Genomic DNA, 19,914 nt, shown 5'->3' on the forward strand with positions numbered 1-19,914 from the left:
GACCTAGAGCACTAAATGTATTTTTTATTTCAGATTCTATTACGATGACGAAGAGCCCGGCTCGGATGAAGAATCACGTCTGGCTGTCGCCACTGTTTGGGGTATGCCTTGGGGTCGTCGCGGATCTCAAGGACAAACTGCTAACGCTACCAAGCAAGTAACCGAGAATAAAGAGCGTCTGGCTTTAGATATTTCACTGCTGAAAAAGCAATACGATCGTCTGCGCGAACGCCAACGTCAAGCACACATTATTTTAACCACCGCCTGTTCCACAGCCCGCCAGAGCGCTATCGCCACAACTTCCACACAATCCAACCAGTCCGTCACTATGAATCAATTACTTTTAGGTCGCCCTGCCATCGTCACGAACAAAGGTAGACGTCCTCCGCCAGGCGCTATACCACCCGCGCGTAAGCCATCGCTGCCCACAGTGCTGCACTCAAGACCACCAGAGCGGCAATTGCGTCGTGGTGAGACTTTACACTGGCGTGATGCCGATATAAGTAAACGTCGCAGAGACAGTCTAACATGGAAAGAGATTAAGGCGGATCGTGCTACATTGTTGCGTGATGGTGTGGAAGCGGTACCAAAGTCACAAAAACTTCGTTCGCGTATCGGCAAAAGCGACTCATCGTCGTACAGTGAAGAAAGTGAGGATGACGACGAAGAAGGCGGCTCGAGTACTGATACAAGTCTTTGCGATGAGGATGATCCCAATTCGGGCGCTGATAAAACACATTCCTCTTCAATAGAGAATAGTCCCAAACGTAGAGCGAAATCATCCCGTAAAGCCAAAGAACTCTCCACGAAGCTAGAAGCCCTAAATGAACCCAGTGATAGTGAGAAAGAACGTAAACGTCCTAAGTCTTGGGCACCTTCTTCAACTGAGATTCCTTTCATGCTTATGACATCAGATTCTCCGACATACAGTGGTGATGAGCAAAAAACAGCACGTTCACATCATTTCGAAGAATTGATAAAGGAGGAGGAAGATAGCTCGACGGAATGCGATCGCCTCGGTTATAAAGGTGCAACTGCGTCAGTGGATTGGTCTGACACTAAGTTCTCATCTATCGCTGGCGATTTGGCTACTACGAAGCTGGGTGCATTACAAATTCAAACAGATGTCTTAGAGCTTCCTGTGATAACAAGCACAAGTCAGCTTTCTCCGATGCCAGATATAGCTGCCTATCTCAACGGTTCCAATATTAGTCCGTTGCCAACACCGAAACCACTCTTCCTCGACTCAACCAACTCCCTAGGTAGTGGTGATGATGGCGAGGAGGGTAAAAGATTTGCTGTCAGCGATGATGGTGTGACAAATCAGTATTTCGAACGTGTCAATAGTGTAGAAAGACCCACAAAATTAGACTTGTTTTATTCGCTCAACGAAGAAGATGGCATACGTCGAGATGTTGAAGAAGTTACTGACCTAGTAGAGGTTGAGAAAAGTGATAGAACGGCAGATACAAATACAAAAGTTGTCTGTGAAAAGAGTGGTGCCGACGATGGTATCAAAGGACTAGAAGCCACGAATGAGGACTCGCACAGACGCATGGAACTATTAATGGATTACTCTGAAAAATCGTCAGCAGCTTTTATCGCTGAGGCGACTACTGAGCTATCCACATGTTTAAGACAAGACACAAATAAGGATTCCCACGAAACAGCTGATTTTCGCAACACAATTCACGGGAAAGTAGAGAGTGATGGAATATCTAGAGACACAATTAGAGATGACAATATACCTGGCAAAGCAGCTGCACAATTTGAAGAACACTCTGCAAAAGTTGGCGAACGCAAGGTATATGAAGACAAGGTGAAAGCAGTAGGTCCTAAGAAATCAAATATACTGAGCAGCGCTTATAGAAAACGACGTGATCCCAGACGTATGACGTTAACACGCTCTGCAACTATCGAAATTGAGGAGCGCTTTCAGGCACTGGAACGCAGAATGAGTGAAGATAGTTTTCGAACAGACAAAATGAAGACTAACGGTGAGAATATGTTCGTTGAAGATAGCGCAAGAAAAATTCCAACATCAGCTGAGTTGGACAAAAGGTTGAACACACTGGAGAATGACGCGAAAGTTAAGAAAAGGTTTGCAGAAAGTAGCGAATTTAGAGATTTGGCTAAACACAAATCCACAGAACTAACGAACAGCCCTTTTACAGAATCAAAACACGTAGAAGATTCAAGCAAAAACTTGAATGAAAATTCCAAAAGAGAAGATTTAGAAGTTAAGGCCCTCGATACCGATATTAGTAATCGTATACCTGTTATAGTAAACTTTCAGAAAACACCTGAAGATACATTGCCCAAACGAGCCAGCAATCACATACCTTCAACCACAGAACTGGAAGATCGCTATAATGCTTTGGAGAGACAGTTAAGCTCGAATGGTTTGCCAAGCAAAAGTTCAATGGATTTGCGACGAGATGATAAAGCAGACAGCAGTAAGGATATACCAACTCCACCCAATACGCCAACTGAAAGTAGGAAACAACATTCAGAGAAAGGTGAGAATCAAAAGAAACTGAAAAATGAAATTGAGACAGATGCAGACTTGGACAAAGAACAAGAAACTGGGGAAACCGAAAAACCACCGTTAAGGAAATTGCCGTCTACTGCCGAACTGGAAGACCGATTTAATGCGCTTGAACGAAGAATGAGTACACAAAAGTCAAGTCCCCGCAAAACAAAAAAGGAGCCACCTGACGAAGCCGACGTTGAAGAAAGAAAGGGCACAAAAAAGAAACCAAAAGATGAAGATAGCGAAGTTGAAAGTGCAATTAAAGAAAAAACAAAAATTCCTAGTGATGAAGATATAAGAACAGAAGAAGTTAAAGAGAACGTGCACTTAGCCGAACAAGTTGAATTAGAGACGAAGAAAGGTACAACTGAAGGTACAACTGAAGAAGATGCAAAATTAAATGCGCAGAGTGAAGAAGAGAATAAACTTGAAAAAGAAAATGTAAAACGTACGATGGATAATGAGGCAAAGTGCTCAGGGAAACATTCCGAAGAAAAAGATAAAGAAGCCAGGGATTTAGAACGTTCGGGCCACAGTGACAATTGTCAACTAGACACTAGAACTACCGCTGAAGCTACAAAACCAGAAATCGATACAAAAAAGGTAATAGACACTAATAAATTAGAAAACCAATCAAACGAACGCGAGGGTGAAAATAGTAAGGCGGTAGTAGAAAGCAAAGGCGAAGCAAAAAATGCGGGGAAAAAATCGCCGCCCAGTACAGAAGAGCTTGAGAAGCGCTTTAAAGCTTTGGAAAAGCAAATGAGTAGCGCCAGCTTGGTGAGTAGCAAAGAAAAGAAAAGCTCAACAGATAGTACAAAGACGCAGGAAAATAGGAACAAAGATAGTTCACACAAATCTGCGAACACTGTCCAAGAAAAGAAAAGCTCAACGTCAACTGAAACATGTCAGACAAAGTCTGAGGTAAAAGAAAGTCCACCAAAAGCAGAAAAGATTGTGGAAAAGTCTAACAAAGAATTAGAATTGTCAACAGAATCCGAAAAAGCAAAGTCGAAGAATATCGAGAAGAAAAAAACTGCAACACAGTCCAAAGAACCGAAGGCACAAATTCAATTAGGACAAAACAAAGATATACCAAATTCCGAACGGACAAGAGATGTTAACGCAATAAAAAACTTTGAGGAAAAGTGTAAGCAAGTCAACATAGAGTTAGCTAAGCAGGATGGGGCAGACATCGAAGACACACAAAACAAAGTAAAGACACCAGATCCTAAGCTAATTGAGGTCTTTAAGGAAAAGTGTAAGGAGGTCAACGAAGAACTAACGAAAACTGCTGAAAGGATAGAAGTCCAGGTAGAAACTGGGGAAAGTAGCAAAACTCTTAATGTGAAAAGTAAACGTCGCGCCTCTGAACCGCCATCTACAGAAGACTTAGAAAAACGTTACGAATCCTTAAAAAGGCGAATGAGCACCAAATCGGTAGCTGAAAAAGAGCACGACGTAAAAGTAAAATCTGAAACAGTTGTAGAGGAAGAGTCCCACGAATCACCAGAAGTAAGAGTTGTCACCAAGGAGGCGAAGAGGAAGCCTTCGGAACCGCCAAGCACTGAAGATTTGGAAAGTCGATACGAGGCATTACAACGGCGAACAAGTGAGCAAAACGCACAAAAAGTCGAAAAGAGACACGAAACAGGGAAACGAGAAGAGAAAGCAACAAATGAAAAGACAACGAAAACTACGAATAAAGAGAAACTGACAAATGCACAAGATGATGAACAAAAAACCGCAGTAGTAGACACAAAGGTGGCCTCTAACATACCCATTGCGCCACCTATGCCATTAAAAGATTCAGCAGAAACACCATTCAATGACGAACAACACCGCGCGCTCATAGAGGAGTTCCAGAGTAAAATTAAGGTACAGCCCAATGGTGACAATCTAAAACCGAGCGACATTAATCCAAATCGCCGAATAATACCAGAACGACAACGAGCATCGCCGTTCGATGGAACCTCGGAAGCACATGCAAACACCGCTTTCTTTAGATCGGAGAATTACGAACCCTGGTACCATCAATCATACAAAATGGTTCGTCGTTTCTCCGATTTACCATCAAGAGCTGATCTTGAGAATCGTTTACAATTTTTGGAAAGACAATTGATTATGAAATTCTACAAGCAGCGCTGTGCAAGTGATTCCGAAGTGGCATCGAGGAAACAATTTGCCGATTTGAAGAGTCAGTCCGCAGACGACGAAGTACCCACCACATCCACACGTGCTCAACAGCAAACAGCCGATGATTTGGAGAGGCGTGTTTTAGCACTGGAAAAGCAGTATAGTGAAAATAGCCTCAAATTGCTAGAAGCTGTGCGAATAAAGGAACAGCAAGCAGCTGTGGAGACAGACTCACCACGGCGACTCAGCACAGAGACTGTTGATGCGACCGGTAAAGAACTCGTGCGCTATGTCGGCGAACTCGAAGACTCTGGTGCCCTCAAACCGATCAATATAAGTATTAATATTAAAATGATGCTCAAGCGCAATGAGGACACTGAGGCGACTACTAAGCCCAAAGATAACCTCCCGACAGCTGCCGAATTAGAAAAACGGCTCGAAGTGCTAGAACAGCAACTAAAGTTGTCCAGGTCACGACGTGAGGGTAGCATCGACCAATCTAATGCTGATGCAACGCAGGAATTGAAGAAATCGGTAGAGATATCAGATAAAACCGTACCCAGCGAAAAGGTTAATGTTGAAGTTGTAAAAGAAACGCCTGAAATTAAAAAGGTTGTAAAAGAAGTGTTAAATGAGGAATGTAAAAATGACAATAAAGTTGCAGAGAATGTAAACACTGAGAAAGTTGACAAGGAAAAGAGCCAGACAGAAGCTAACGATCCAGAGATTTTAAGTAATAAGAAAGATGAGAAAGAAAAAAGTCAGGCAAAAGCCAGCGCTTCAGAAAATGTAAATAAGAATACAGAAGATAGAGAAAAGGGTCAAGTAAAAACTGATGCTTCAAAAGCTGAGAAGACATTGGAGAATCAACAAATTGCACGCTCAAATAAAGAATGTATTGATAATAAGGGAAAACCTAATGATAAAGATACAAGCAATACGAACTCAATACCTCAGCAAGTTCACGAGCACAATGACAATAAGACACAGAGCTTGTCAAAAGAAGAAAAACCAACCGAGGTACTCGTTCGTGAGAAAGACGTACTTGCAAAGGAGGTACAGCACGAGAGCAATAAGGAAACAGAAAAAGTTAAAGAGCACTCAGCGGTGCAACAAGATTCCAACAAAGAAAAGCAAGATGATAGCAAAGTTCCAAACGAAGGAATTGAGACTCATGAAGCCACGAAGTGTATAAGCGCTCCCACACAAACTGCCATACAAGTTGGAACATCCGATCCCAACAATAAAACGATGGTATTGTTGCTCGATAACGAACCTAAAGCTGTTAAAGTTCGACGATTGACACGCGCTAACACAGAGGAGTTAGAGAACCTATTTCAGGCGCTCGAAAAACAGTTAAGTGATCGTAATCTTATTAAATCTGAGGATGGCAAACTGATGCGAGCTGCCGAAAAGTCGGAAGTGACGACGTCAGAAGAATCTAAAGCGATAACTCAACTCTCGAAGGAAATAGAAGATTTTACCAAATCAGATAAAACAGCAAAAGAAGAGGAAACAACACCCAAAAAAGCTGCTGATGTATCCAAAACACCGACTGAGGATTATGATTGGGGAACGGACCCCGTAAAACGACATTTGAAACGTAAAACAGCACATCTCCCATCAACCAAAGAGTTAGAAGCGCGTTTCAGGTCACTGGAGCGACAAATAAAACTACTTGAAGATGTGGAAAAAATCGACGTCGAGCAACGTTTAAATGAAATTGAGCGCAAAATCAAAATGCAGTACTCATTATCGCATGAGAAAGATTTGACGAAGTTCTTAGAACTCTGTGAAGGCAAGAATCTGGACGAACTGCCCGAAGCTATATCAGCTGCACGTGATAGATATCAGCCAGACGAAGGCAGTGCTACTAGAACACCTACACCTAAGAAAGATCGTTCACCATACACTTCTCCTTCGCGAAATAAAGAAAAGACACCTTACACATCACCTGCGCACACACCGCGCGAATCCCGAAGTCCCAAAAGACATACCTCGCCCGGACGTGTTAGATATGAAGACATAAATGCGTCAGGTAGCAAAAGTCCCAAACGTCGTGCTTCGCCCGGACATGTTCGATATGAAGATCCAAATATACCATCAACAGAGGATCTTGAATACCGTTTTAGAGCTTTGGAATTGCCCAGATCCAAATCGAGAGAATCGTTGAATAGCAAATCACAAAGAAATGTCTCAGATTCCAAGAAATCACTTATACATCCATTGGAAATGTTGCTCGATCCCAGCCCAGATGAGGATGCCATACCAACAACCGGCGAACTGGAGCACCGAATACGTGTACTGGATGATAAAAGAAAAACAACATCGCCTTCTCGACGACCACGTTCACACTCGCCAACCATTGAAGATATCAAAAATAGAAAATTAGCCGAAGAACAGCAACCGAGAACGCCAATACATAACCTGGAAAAGCTTGTCGCTTCACCAACTAAAAGAGAATTACCTACCGCCGAAGAATTAGAAGCACGTATGCGTGCACTAGAAGAAGAGCATTGTTTCGACTTTAAAATGCAGAAATCATACCAGGAATTCAATCGAAAATTAAAGGATGCCGTGTCGCCATCACTTTCCTTTGAAGAATTCAAAACATCAAAATCACGCGAAGAAAGTCCCCGACGTGGCGAATCTAATCGCTCAACTACACCGAAATCTGCGCTACGAGATACCGCCAGCAGTTATGAAGATACACCATACAGATCCACCAGTCCCAAGGCAATACGATTCCGTGACGAAGAAGCTGATTATGTGCCTTGTATGCCGTATAGGCCCAAATCGCGTACTGACATACGTGATGTCACTGGACGAACGGTGGGCACCAATAATTCTGGCGCTTTAGAACAAATTGAAGAAAATTCTAAATACCTTCAACGTATTCTTAAGCAGACTCTTACAGATTCATGCAGCAGCATAAATGCTATCGGACACACGACGGAAGGACTTGATGAGTTCGGCAGTCGACTTATGAGGGTGAGTTATACGTCACACTTATAGTTAGATCACTAACCAACTTTGTTGTTGTGTTGCTGTAGGAGACTTCACCGCTACAACGTACCGGCAGTCACACCGGCGTACCGCTGCGAACAAATGACAATATCAACGAGCGCTTGGATTCCATAAAGAATACGATCAAGTCCATCGATACGTTGTGTGAAGAGAAACCATATCGTAAGGAACGTTGTCAGCGTTACATTGATTCACTGTTTTCCGACTCGATACACTTCGCCAGCAAGAAGACCTCGCTAGAAGATCTCTCACGCTCAGAGAGCCGTGCGCACGAATATGGACCCACCATACGTGTCTCAGATCACAGCCAAAGGCATTCGGACTATTTGTATGGACGTGCGACGGGTTCGGCGGACTCCATACGTTCGACGAGTCCATTGCGCGCTGCCAGTCCGTTGCATCATCGTTCAAATCGGGATATACGACGCGAAATTTCACCACGCCGGCGACGCGAGGAAGATCGCGCAGAATACGAGAGTAGGGTAAGACGTGAAAATATGTTGCCAAATTATTATTTATTTGATAATCATAGAGATGTAAGTAGTAGTAGTTTAATTAAGTTTCATAAAGTAGATAGACAACTAGACACATACAAATATGATGATAGAGACAGATCAAGTTCACGATCGGCCTCCAGATCGCCGTTGAGATCGCCGTATGGATCGAGGGAGACTATGATGACGACAGAAAGGATGTTGCACGACAACACCAAAGCCAGCACACTACAACACAACACTAACACCAACCACAGCTGTCACGACAACGACCGCTACAATACAAAAACACTAAACGATAAAAATTTCGAATTGGATTTGGACAGACAGCAAGCGTATACAATGCATCATCACACTACGGATAAGCTGCTGGGTCTCGATCCACTTAAACGCTCCATCACACCCGTCTATGCGCCCGGACGACTCGATATACGTCACACCACCGTAACGTCGACCTTCTACGATCGTTTGTTGGCGGAAAAAGAGATCGAGCGAAAATTTTCTCGGCCATCTAGTCGTTCGCCCATCGTTTCACCTTCGGTCACGTCGAAAAGTTATGTCGACTTGGCCAGTGCAAGCGCTAAGGCTCTATATCAAGACAAATCTCCAACAGCTGCGGTAACAATGCGTTTAGATAGGTCCACTGGCTTATCCAGCTTCTGCAATACAGAAAAAACACAACACTATCGTAATTCAATGACCGGCAGTTATCCGAGTAGCGCTTATAGCGCCACCAACCAGACAAACCTTTCGAACAGCAACACGACTACCCCGAAATTTAGTACCAACACCGACACCCATACCAACATCACCACCAACAATTGTACTGCTGCTACACTAAATTCGGCCACAACAATCACAGGTAATTCAAGCACTTATTCGTACGAAAGCACTAAGCTCACGCGGTTCCCTCGGGTAACCGAACCTACTAATATGGACTTACGCATACAAAGTTGTGATAATATACTGATGCAATTGAAATCTGCTTCTATAACTGCAGCTGGGGTAGGGTATATGAGTAACAGCACAACAACGACTACAACAACAGCAATAACTGCAAATACGACCGGGACGCCGACAACAACGACTGAGATCACGACCAATTATCGAATTGCTGGTCTGAGCGGTAATACAACTAACTACACCACTAATTTCACCTCAACACCAGCTACAGCAACAACAATTACCAATTTTTCCTTCTCCTCTATGAACATCACAAATACGCCTATAACTACAACAACAGCAACAGTATCAAACTTGAATAGCAAGCATAGTTTCACAATGCTGGACAGATCAACAACAACAACAACAATACCAACAACAACAACATTATATAGTACTGAAACAACGACAATGACGACCACAACAACAGCAAATACTTACAATTTGTATAATCTGACTACGACGATTACGACGGCGATGACGACAGCTATGACCACAACAAGAACAACAACAAACACCACAGCTGTTGGCAGTGAAAACACCAACAAATTCATCACAAATAATTCGTCTCCATCATTTCTGTCCTACAACGCGACTAGTGGCGGCAACCCATACACGAGTAATACACCCCTGGGTATGGCTCTACCAACAATGCAACCAACTTCCGTTACAACAACATTCGCCTCTTTGGGCCTTTACACTAGTAATTTAAATAGCTACAACAATAATAACAACAACTTTGGCAGCAACAACAGCCACTTGAATTAGTACAACAACAGCAACACAAAAATTTGAATGAAGTGAAAAAAGAAACTATTGAAGAAGACCCTTGGAGTTAACCGAGCTGCCTAAATATATAAAACAAAATAAAAAGAAACCCGAAAAAACAAGTGATTGTAGTGTGTAGTGTAGGGAAGCAAGAAAGTGCTGAATGCTGTGTGTCTGTAGTTGAATTGAGAGAAAAAATCTTGTTAACAAGTTTTTAGTGTCGGAGCAAAGTAAGATAGAAATTATATTTACATACATACATACAAACATAAACGTAGTTATACATACGTATACTGTAGTGCGAAGGAACTTGTAATCAAATCCAGTTTCGGAAAATCAATAGAGCGTTTATTTATTTGTAGCAGTAATATAGGACCGATAATGCCGGAATAATTATTGCAGTCGAAATTGGATAACTCAAGCGGAAAACTACATAAAGAATACATGATCCTAGATCCTTTATAACAACGAGCATGTCGAAAGTTGAAACATGAACTCTTTTTAAAGCCAAAGAGCGTTCCTACCAATTTTTCTTGGATAAGGAACTCAAGTCAAGTAAAGAATATATAAGTACATTTAAGAACCGTGCAGTACTTTCGAAGAAGAATTTTCCAAAAGTAGATTAAAGTGATCATATGACACGGTATAGCTAGGACCACAAAATTTTTCAACGTTTCCATGAAACTCAGACTCGGTGTTTTGTTTCCAATGAGCATTCTGTTGAGATCTACCGGTAAAACGTAGCTTGGGGTCAGAACGAGTTAGAACCGAGAACAAGTTAGAAGAGGAAGGAATTCTTGGCATAGGTGAGAGCTTTCCAACGCGGAAAGATAGCTGTGGTCGGATCCGGAAAACAAATTAGAAGAAGATGCAATTCTAAGCTCGAATCATGCATTTTATCTTCGTTGCCTTGATGAAACAGTACTTTCTTCGCTTTCAAATAAGATCATTTTTTGCGATTTTCTTCATCGAACAATCCAATTATTACTGTACAACAAGAGTTTTTATTGGCCTTTTCAAGATAGATTCGTTAAAAATTATCCCTTGTACATGCGAAAATATAGTATAAAGCCAGCAGTCTTCTATCTTTTTTTACTTGGGGTTTGGCTCGGATTCTTTGATGAATTGACTTGGGTTCTCAAATTACCTTAAATTAAAGTGGAGTAAAATTAAGGGATCACAATGTTTCATTCTTTCTGATTGTTTACCATAGAGCCGCTCCAAACAGCACTCAAAAACATCAATTCGTTGTTACTTGTAGTTGATTATGAGTGAGCTGACGTAGCTCTCACTTTAAAAAGAATTAAACAGACAACATCTGTCTTTGATAACTTAAGAGTGTCAGCTATCGGGACCAACTTCATATTACTTTCATCCAAAATCGTAGATCCTTTTGACGTTTCTCTCATACCAGCTCTTTTTTGTTGTCTATTGCTTCGACGTTTTTAGTACACATATAAACAAGGGACTTACGAATGCCTGCTCTCGCTGACCTTTTCCAATATTCTGTACGTTTCAAAACTCATACGGCCCCTTTTTTGTTTGAGTTATCCGATTTCGGTTGTCAAAAGAATATTTGCACTTATAAAACTCAGTAGTTTAACCCGAGTACATGAATAATCGCCTTGCACGAGTTTTAGGAGAGTAACCGCTTTTTGAAAATATGTAGCTAGGGCAACTATGAGTGATACACATATAAACGAGAAATGTTGGCTTGTGGCAGTGTGGGTAGTAGAGACACACGCTTAGCATCACATGGAAATTTTATACTCGACTTTATGTCTCAAGAAAATGATAATTTTACATTTAGAATGCAGTGTTTTACCCAAAAATTTGTTGGCTATGGGACAAACATGGATAAATTGTACTTAATTTTAAAGGTTTTAGAAAATGAGCGACAGTAATAAGTCTCTTGTTATCAGAGGTTTCAATATTTAGAAGAAATGTGTCAATTTGATGTACTCTTCATAAAATTTTAACTAATTCTAAACATCCTAACTTTCATACTCGATTTGTTTTCAAATTTTCAACAGTGATTTTCATGAATTTTTTTACCAGAAAATCTTTTTTATGATAAAGTGCTTACATAGCTGGCTGTAATTCTTTAAAATTCAATTAAATATGTATTACTTTGTGAACTCCATTTATGTAACAAAATATTTAAAAAAAAATTAAAAGTAATTATGAAAAATATGATAATATTTAAAGTGTACTTTTCAAATAACTATATTTTAAGGAATTCTCGGAGTTTTCCATTGAAATAAGCAAAATTGAAATGATAAACGTTTTTAAATTAAATAAACTAGCATTATCTTATAAATGTTTTAGTAATTTGCTTTTAAATTAAAACAAATTAATTAAGTTTATTTTGATCGCTTCTTAACTTATTCAATCTTCGTATCGTTTCTAAATTGAAGCTTCAAGATTTGCATTTCCTCACGCTTCGAATATCAACGCGTATTTCCAAGTTAAGTTGGGTTAGATTAGTCTGGCAGGCTAATAAGCCAAGCACCGACCAGTTTGGAATCTCAAAAAAGTGATTATTCTGCAAGATTTCAACGCTTAAAGGAAATTTCAATAAAATCTCTGTCACGTTTTCGAATGACAACCGTCACCACTCTTTGCAATCTCATTAATTATTTTATTGCGCTTGATGCCGTACTTCCTTTAGGATGCCAGCGCTTAACGCGAATTTCATCAGATTCTGCGGCTTCACAGCTGATACCTCTTCCAGTGGTATAAGACTCTAAGAGCCCCCAAATACTTTAAACGTTGCTTTGCCAATAGATACTCCACTGTTTCTCTGGTATCTTGCTCTTGATATTTCCAGTTTATTTCTACCACTTTACACATCACTTTTACAATTTTACACCCCGATGCATCACTCCATCGCATTTTGACCTCTCTTGCCATGATCGGCGTAATGATAATGTAAGGGTTTCCTAATGTCGGTCACGTTTTCGTATGACAGCCATAGACTCTTCTGGGCAATCTTGTTCACTGCCGTTATAACGTAAGCCCCGCGGCTTTTCCAATAGCAAAGACCTCTGCTCGAAGCATACTGCATGAAACATAATTTCTGGCTATATTAGATCGCATTAATTGCGTCCCCCATTCTCGAGATCACGAACTTCAATTTCAGGCTTCAAAGAGTTGGTTAGCATGGCCATTAGCATGGCCGGTCGCCATTGACGGTTAAGGTCTCACTGACATCATTTTTGAAGAAATATGGATCGATGATTCCGCCGACCAACAAACCACACCAAACAGTTGTTTTTTCTGGATAAAATGACAGCTTTTGAATCTCTTCAAGTTGCTGTTCGGCCCAAATGTGGAAATTCTATTTATTTACATATCCATTGAGACAGAAATAGGCCTCATCGCTGAACAAAATTTGGCTCGAAAATGTCGGATCTTCCTGGAACTCTTCAAAAGCCCATAGAGCGAAACGATGTCGCTTGGAAAGGTCGAGCGGCTTTAGTTCTTGCACAAGTTGTTTTTGGTACGCTTTCAATTTAAGACCTCTACTTAAAATGCGCCTAGTCGTTCCATACGTCAGTACAAGTTGCCGCGAACGGCGCCGAATCAAGTCCCCACGGTCTTCCCGTCTTCGGAATATTCTTCCGAAAATTATCCAATAATGAATGCTGCGTCTCGAGATGGGTGATGGTGTTGCGAATAGTACTCCCAGTAGGTCGATTATGTAGACCATAAGTTGAGAGAAACGCACGAAACTCATTTTTTACAGAACGTGAATTTTCATAATAAAATTGAACGATTAGTAAACATTGTTCAGGTGTAAATCTTTTCATGTAGAAATGCTTTCGCTTTGATCAAAAAAGAAAAAATAGTTTACTACAATTTCGTTCCTTTACTTCTTTTGTAATGCGGTTGGCTGAAGAACTAATGGTTCGTGACGTCGTGAAAGAACAGAAAAGAAGGTTTAGTTTACAAATAATTTAGTCCACAGTTCCATATTCGAAAGAATAAGAAAACGCCAAAAAAGTGACACTTTCAAATGGGGATGACGATCGTTGATATTCGTTGGTGTTAAGAAACGCAGAGTTTGCAGTTCAATTTTTTATTGAAATATTTTCTTTGAAAAAATATTATTTCTTTAGTGAAAACGATTTCAAATCTTTAAACTATTAATTTTTAAATTGTTTACATAACAGGAAGAAAAATGCACTCAACAAAGGTGCTGAAAAGGTTCGTCATTCTCATGCGATTCCTTCTTCGATCTAGAAACTAGCAAACTTGTATATTAAATTATTGAAAAGAGAACCATTATGAACGCGGCTATAGAATTTCACGCTGAATAAATAGAAAACTACACACACACACACTTCTGAAGCCCTAAAATTATACTGACAATTATAAAGCAATAATGATAGAAATATTTAAAAATCGAGGAGTTACAGTTAGCAGTCGAGAAACAGCAATAAGTTAGTCTAATTATATAGACAGTTAAGTACTAGATAATCGCGCACCAACATTACTCTACTTCTTCACCCTCCAAAACTTCTTTAACTGCACGCATTTTAGCACTCATATACATAGCAAACATATAACTGTATTTACATATATAATAGTAAACATATATAAATGATTTAAAATCAATAAAGTTTTTCGAAATTTTGCACCTGAAAACTGGTTGGGCCTAGAAGCATAGCACCACTTGCAACATACCTCATATATTCATACATACAAGCATACATACATACACATGTATATGCTTAGTGAGCAACTTACTTGCGAATAGCTATAGAAAATACTATACCAAAATAAAATAGCACTAAAAATAAATTTTAAGCAATCTAACTACTAATACTACACACTTAAAAAAATTAATATTCAAATAAATTTCTTAGAACTCTTACTTGCCTTTCTCGCTCGGTATTTACTCGTAATGTAATGCGTTTGAAGTTTCCTGTTATACACAAATACTCGTACCAACACACTTACATAGTTCAGTGGTTTTTTGAAGGTCTCGCAAAGCGCCTATCTAACTACTAACTGAAAGTATTTAAAATTTATAAAAAAATACTTTAATAATGTGTTTTGCGAATATTTAAAAAAAATGCTCAACTTCAGTAACCAAATACAGCATTCAATTCCGAAATATTGTTCAAAGACCCAATTAAATGTTAATGACTGAATTTCCATATATATGTAGTAATTATAGAACAAATTACAATAACAAAAACGCATATATATATATTATATATTATATTAAATTATTAATTAGTTAAATATTTTGGACATAATGTGAAATTTACAAATAGTAATGAGATATTTATAATTACAGTTATGAAATGAAAAAAAAAATATTTAATCAAACATACAGAAAGCTTCGTTTCGAATAATATATATGAGCGATAAGCTGGACAAATGTCAAAATTCCAAAAGAAAAATTGAAAAATATATACATAAACAAACTAAAAAAATACATAAAAATAAACTTAAAAAATATATAAATAAATATCAAAAAAAACTAAAAATTATTTAAATAAATATCAAAAAATTAAAAAATATATAAGTATATATAATAAATAAAAAAAATAATAATAAATAAAAATTAAAAATATACAAACAACAAAAATCGAAGCAAATTCACTACAACAAAAAAATTTTATTATATACAATAATAATATTTTGCGCGTGTGTGAGTATTAGTGCAATGCAAGTAGGTATATTAAATATACAAAAGCAAAATTTTAGTTAAATTTAAGCAGCAACAGATGAAAAATATATTTATAGCATAAAAATATTGAAATAAATATATAAATCTATGTATAATGAAGTTTGCTTAAGTTAATTAAATTGTTTTAATGTTAACAAAAAAAAAACGCGGTGAAAAAATATATATAGAAATGCATATGTTGTTAATTTATATGTAAATTGAAATTACTATTTTTCATATGTTTTTCATAATTCAAATTAATTTATAAAACAAAAAAATAATTATGTATCATACTATAAACTATTGCAACAATTAAAGTTAAAAACGTGCCATTTTCCGAATATTTAATAGCCCTGCTATGCTATGTTATGTATGTGTATGCACCATGTTGTATAGTTATATAAATTTATTTTGTTATTTAGTTTGTGTAATTTGTTTATCTTATTCGTTTAAGGCATTAAGAATAATTATATCGATAATAATAACAAAGAAAGCCAATAAAAGCGCATTAAATAAAAATTATTAAACAAAGTTTATGACTTTTACTCAAGCTAGTACGTAAAGAAAGTTTTGTACAGCCTGTGCCAAAGAGGATAGGCACATAACTGTGATATGTAAAGGAAACGAACTGTCAAACTTTCATAATAACTATAAAGTCTTTCGCTTTTTCACATATGCCATTAAAAGCTGATGTATTTTGTGTCAAGTGTACTGGAAAACAAGAAAAAATCTTTACTTCGGCTTCACTATACTTACAGAGGTGCATTTCTGATAGCACACTTCTTCTTCTTTGTTTGCGTGAGCACCGCTTAGGTGGTTATATCCGAGTTTACAATAGCACGTCAATCGTTCCCGCCGCGGGTACTGCGTTCAGTACTTCCAGAGCTGTAGTATTTTCATCCATTCGGACGACATGACCAAACTCTAGGTCTTTGTTCGTCGAGAGAGAACTTATTTAAAAAGTAAAGTTCTCTCTCGACGAACAAAGACCTAGAGTTTGGTTATGGTATGGTCTACTCAGTCCGAAGTAGTACCTATTGGCAGGAGTTATATCGCGTTGGATTTCAAGGCTCATTCACTACCAGACCCATTTTCTTCGTATCATTATCCAGTCTGGAGAACACAGAACTAACGGCACGGATGTTGGGGTCAATGATATTAATATCATCGGCGAACGCCAGCAGTTTTACACTCATATAGAAGACTGTACATTATCTGTTCAGCTATGCAGCTCTAACTATTTTATCCAGGTATCGGACGGCTCGGAGAAGTCCTTCCCGATTCTGACGGAGCTTTTAGTGTTGCTTAACGTCAGTTTACACAGCCGTATTAGTTTTGCGGAGATACCAAATTCAGACATAGCGGCATAAAGGTAACTCCATTTTGAGCAGTCAAGAACACCCTTGAATCGTTGTGCTTGTTGATCCTCTTTTCAATGGTATTTCCAAGTTTTGGCGCATAGCAGTTGATGGTTTTGCAGGCCCAAAGCCATATTGAGAAGGTTCAATCAGTTTGTTGACGTTGGGCTTTAATTTTTCACACAGTACGCTCAACAGAACCTTATATGCGATGTTGAGGAGGCTTATTCCACGGTATCTGACGCAGATTGTGGGATCTTCCATTTTGTGGATTATGCAGATCACTCTTAAATTCCTTCCACAAAGAAGCTAATGCAAGCATCATCGACGCCCGCCGATTTATTGTAATTGGTAATTGCTCTGATAGCATACTCTTGTAATCAAGAAATAAAGTGAATTTGATTTTAAATTAATAATTCTTTAGTTTTTCTACAAAATCAGTTTCATCCCCTTCAGTGTAATCCACTCCCGATAAGACGCAATTTTGCTTTTACCATATAGGCTTCAGGACCTTCTTCGATTCGATATTTCAATTTGACCGAAAAATCGTCTTTTCAGACGAGACTCATTTCAACCTCCATGGTTACGTTAACAAGCAGAATTGTCGCATTAGGGGCACAGAACACGTAATCGTCGAAAAGCCAATGCACCCACCGAATCACTGGTATGGTGCGGATTTTGGTCTGGTGGAATCATCGGCCCATTTTTCTTCGAAAATGAAGAAGGAACCGCCATAAACATCAATGTGAGCGATATCGCGCAATATTAACAGAAATTTTCTTCAAGCAAATTGAACAGGAAGACTTGGACAACATTTGGTTTCAGCAGGACGGCGCTACGTGCCATACAGCAAACGCTACACTCAATCTTTTACGTCCTATCTTCGAAATTTAAAATTTTTATGGCCCACCCTATATATAAATGATCAGGATGACGGGAAAAGTTGAAATGCAGTCGACTGTCTGTCCGTCCGTTCGTCCGATTTTTGGCGATTTTGTTCATCAAATAACGCTATGTCATAGTCACTGTTGATGGCTTTTCCTTATTCAAGGTAGTCAGTAAAAATACGTATCACAAAATACAGACCCCATAACCTTGCCAGCCGATTGCTACATTTTTCTACGCTTTGGACCGGGTTCATCGTATGCAGTCCGCTCGGATGCCAGTCGATTAAACTTCGGATCGAAATGATCTAGCCATTTTTCATCCATTGTCACATATCGACGAAAAAATTCGGGTTTATTACGCAAACACTGCTCCGATTCATCAACTGGCCGTTATTTTTGGTTAAAAGTGAGCTACCTTACCTACTTTGCGCCGAATGCCCTTATACCCAAATATTCGTGAATGATATTATGTACATATTCATCACGTCTAAACTTGGGGCCGTGTGTAGAAACTCGTCATCAAGGCAAGGTTTTGCTTCATGTGTGTTTTTCCCATCAAAAAGCAAATTTTTATCAACACCCGAAATTCCTTTTTCAGTTTTTTCTCAATAACAAAAGTCGCTTCACTCAAAATGGTATAATAACAGCGCCATATTTATGCACGCGTCTTTTGAAGGTTAGGGCTAACACAAAATAATATGGAGTTAGCATCTATGTGTCAGGCCAAGGACTTTTTACACTCATTAACCCTTTAGATTTGCCCGCACGGAGTTAAATTAGGCGAATATGAGTCGAGTTTTTTGCTTAAAGGTGACAAAGAATCATTTGATTGATTTTACCACCAATCGAGATTTTAAAAGTTTGAGACAAAAACATTTTTCAAAATGGTTTAAGCTGACCCAAATGCTATTCCTCGACGATTTTTAACAACTAAATCTTTTTTTTTTTAACGGAACGAAATAGATATTAATCCGACGCCATGGATATTGGATTTTTACTTGACATTTGCATTTTTTATGAAGTTATTTGAAAAGTAAAGGTCCCTAAATTAAACTCGTCCTTAAACAACGATATAATGTCTGTTTTTCTTTCTCTCAATAGTATTTGTATTATTGATTTTTAAGGCTCATTCAGATAAGGTTTCTAGACATTCCCATAAAAGTTCCCAGCTGACTCTTCAAATGTTCAAACATTGCAACTTCTTTGTAGAATATGGTATGACGAAAGCATGCCTGACGATTAGAATTTAAGTGTGTTCTGCCCAATCCACAAAAAGGGAGTCTCCAAAATCTGCGCTAACTACCGTTCGATAAGACTGCTATGTGCTGTGTGAAATATTAAAGCCCACTGTCAACAAACTGATTGGGCCTTATCATGGTTGGCTAAGTCTTGAAAAAACCAGTAAAAAGAGCATTGAGTGGTCCTTTGCACATTGGTAACGTCGAATACCGCAGTCGATGGAATGTGCAAGATATACCACGACATTGACATAGTTCACCGAATTAAGAGACAGCGGCTACGCTGAATGTCGTCCGAATGGATGAAAAACCTCCAGCCCTTAGAGTATTCGACGCAGTACCCGCCGAGGGAAGCAGAGGAAGAGAAAGACCAGGTAGAGAAAAACCTGGCTACATTTTTAATCTCCAGTTTGTGCCAAACAGTGAAAAGGAAGAACGACTAGCACGCTGTTGTAAACTCGGCTATAACTGCGTACGTGGTGTCTACGCCAATAAAGAAGGAGTTTAATAAAAAATTAGGAATTCTTATTTCTGAGTTGTAGTTATATTTGAGAAAGACTCAAACGTGCCTTAGAAAGTAATGACAAATATTATACAATTTTGGTAAATTAATTACAACAGAATTTAATTTCATTTACTACGATATTAAAGGTTATGTTAGCAAATGCCTAATATATTTGCATCCCATATTTTTCATTGAGAATTTTTCCTGCAGAGATCTTTAAACCAAACACATAGAAACCCAACGAACTGTGAGATAAGACTAGCAAAATCTTAATCAGTGGAAATTTCAGACAATGCTTGCTGCTGATAAGAGCAAATGAGCGCTTAAGCGCAGCTTAGACCAC

General features: G+C 38.8%; 1 protein-coding gene across 1 annotated transcript in view; it reads left to right on the top strand.

Annotated features, from left to right (window-relative positions):
- Window positions 1–16,114, top strand: part of LOC105224597 (titin) — a 62,439-nt gene extending 46,325 nt beyond the window's left edge. The window contains exons 8-11 of the mRNA XM_049449737.1: window positions 34–7,501; window positions 7,577–7,660; window positions 7,723–9,052; window positions 9,191–16,114. Coding sequence (XP_049305694.1) covers window positions 34–7,501; window positions 7,577–7,660; window positions 7,723–9,052; window positions 9,191–9,900 — 9,592 coding nt within the window. The 3' untranslated portion in view covers window positions 9,901–16,114. The remainder of the gene's footprint in view (window positions 1–33; window positions 7,502–7,576; window positions 7,661–7,722; window positions 9,053–9,190) is intronic.
- The last annotated feature ends 3,800 nt before the right edge of the window (window positions 16,115–19,914 follow it).

This window comes from Bactrocera dorsalis, chromosome 2 (assembly GCF_023373825.1).
Source record: "Bactrocera dorsalis isolate Fly_Bdor chromosome 2, ASM2337382v1, whole genome shotgun sequence".
NCBI classification, from domain to species: Eukaryota; Metazoa; Arthropoda; class Insecta; order Diptera; family Tephritidae; genus Bactrocera; species Bactrocera dorsalis.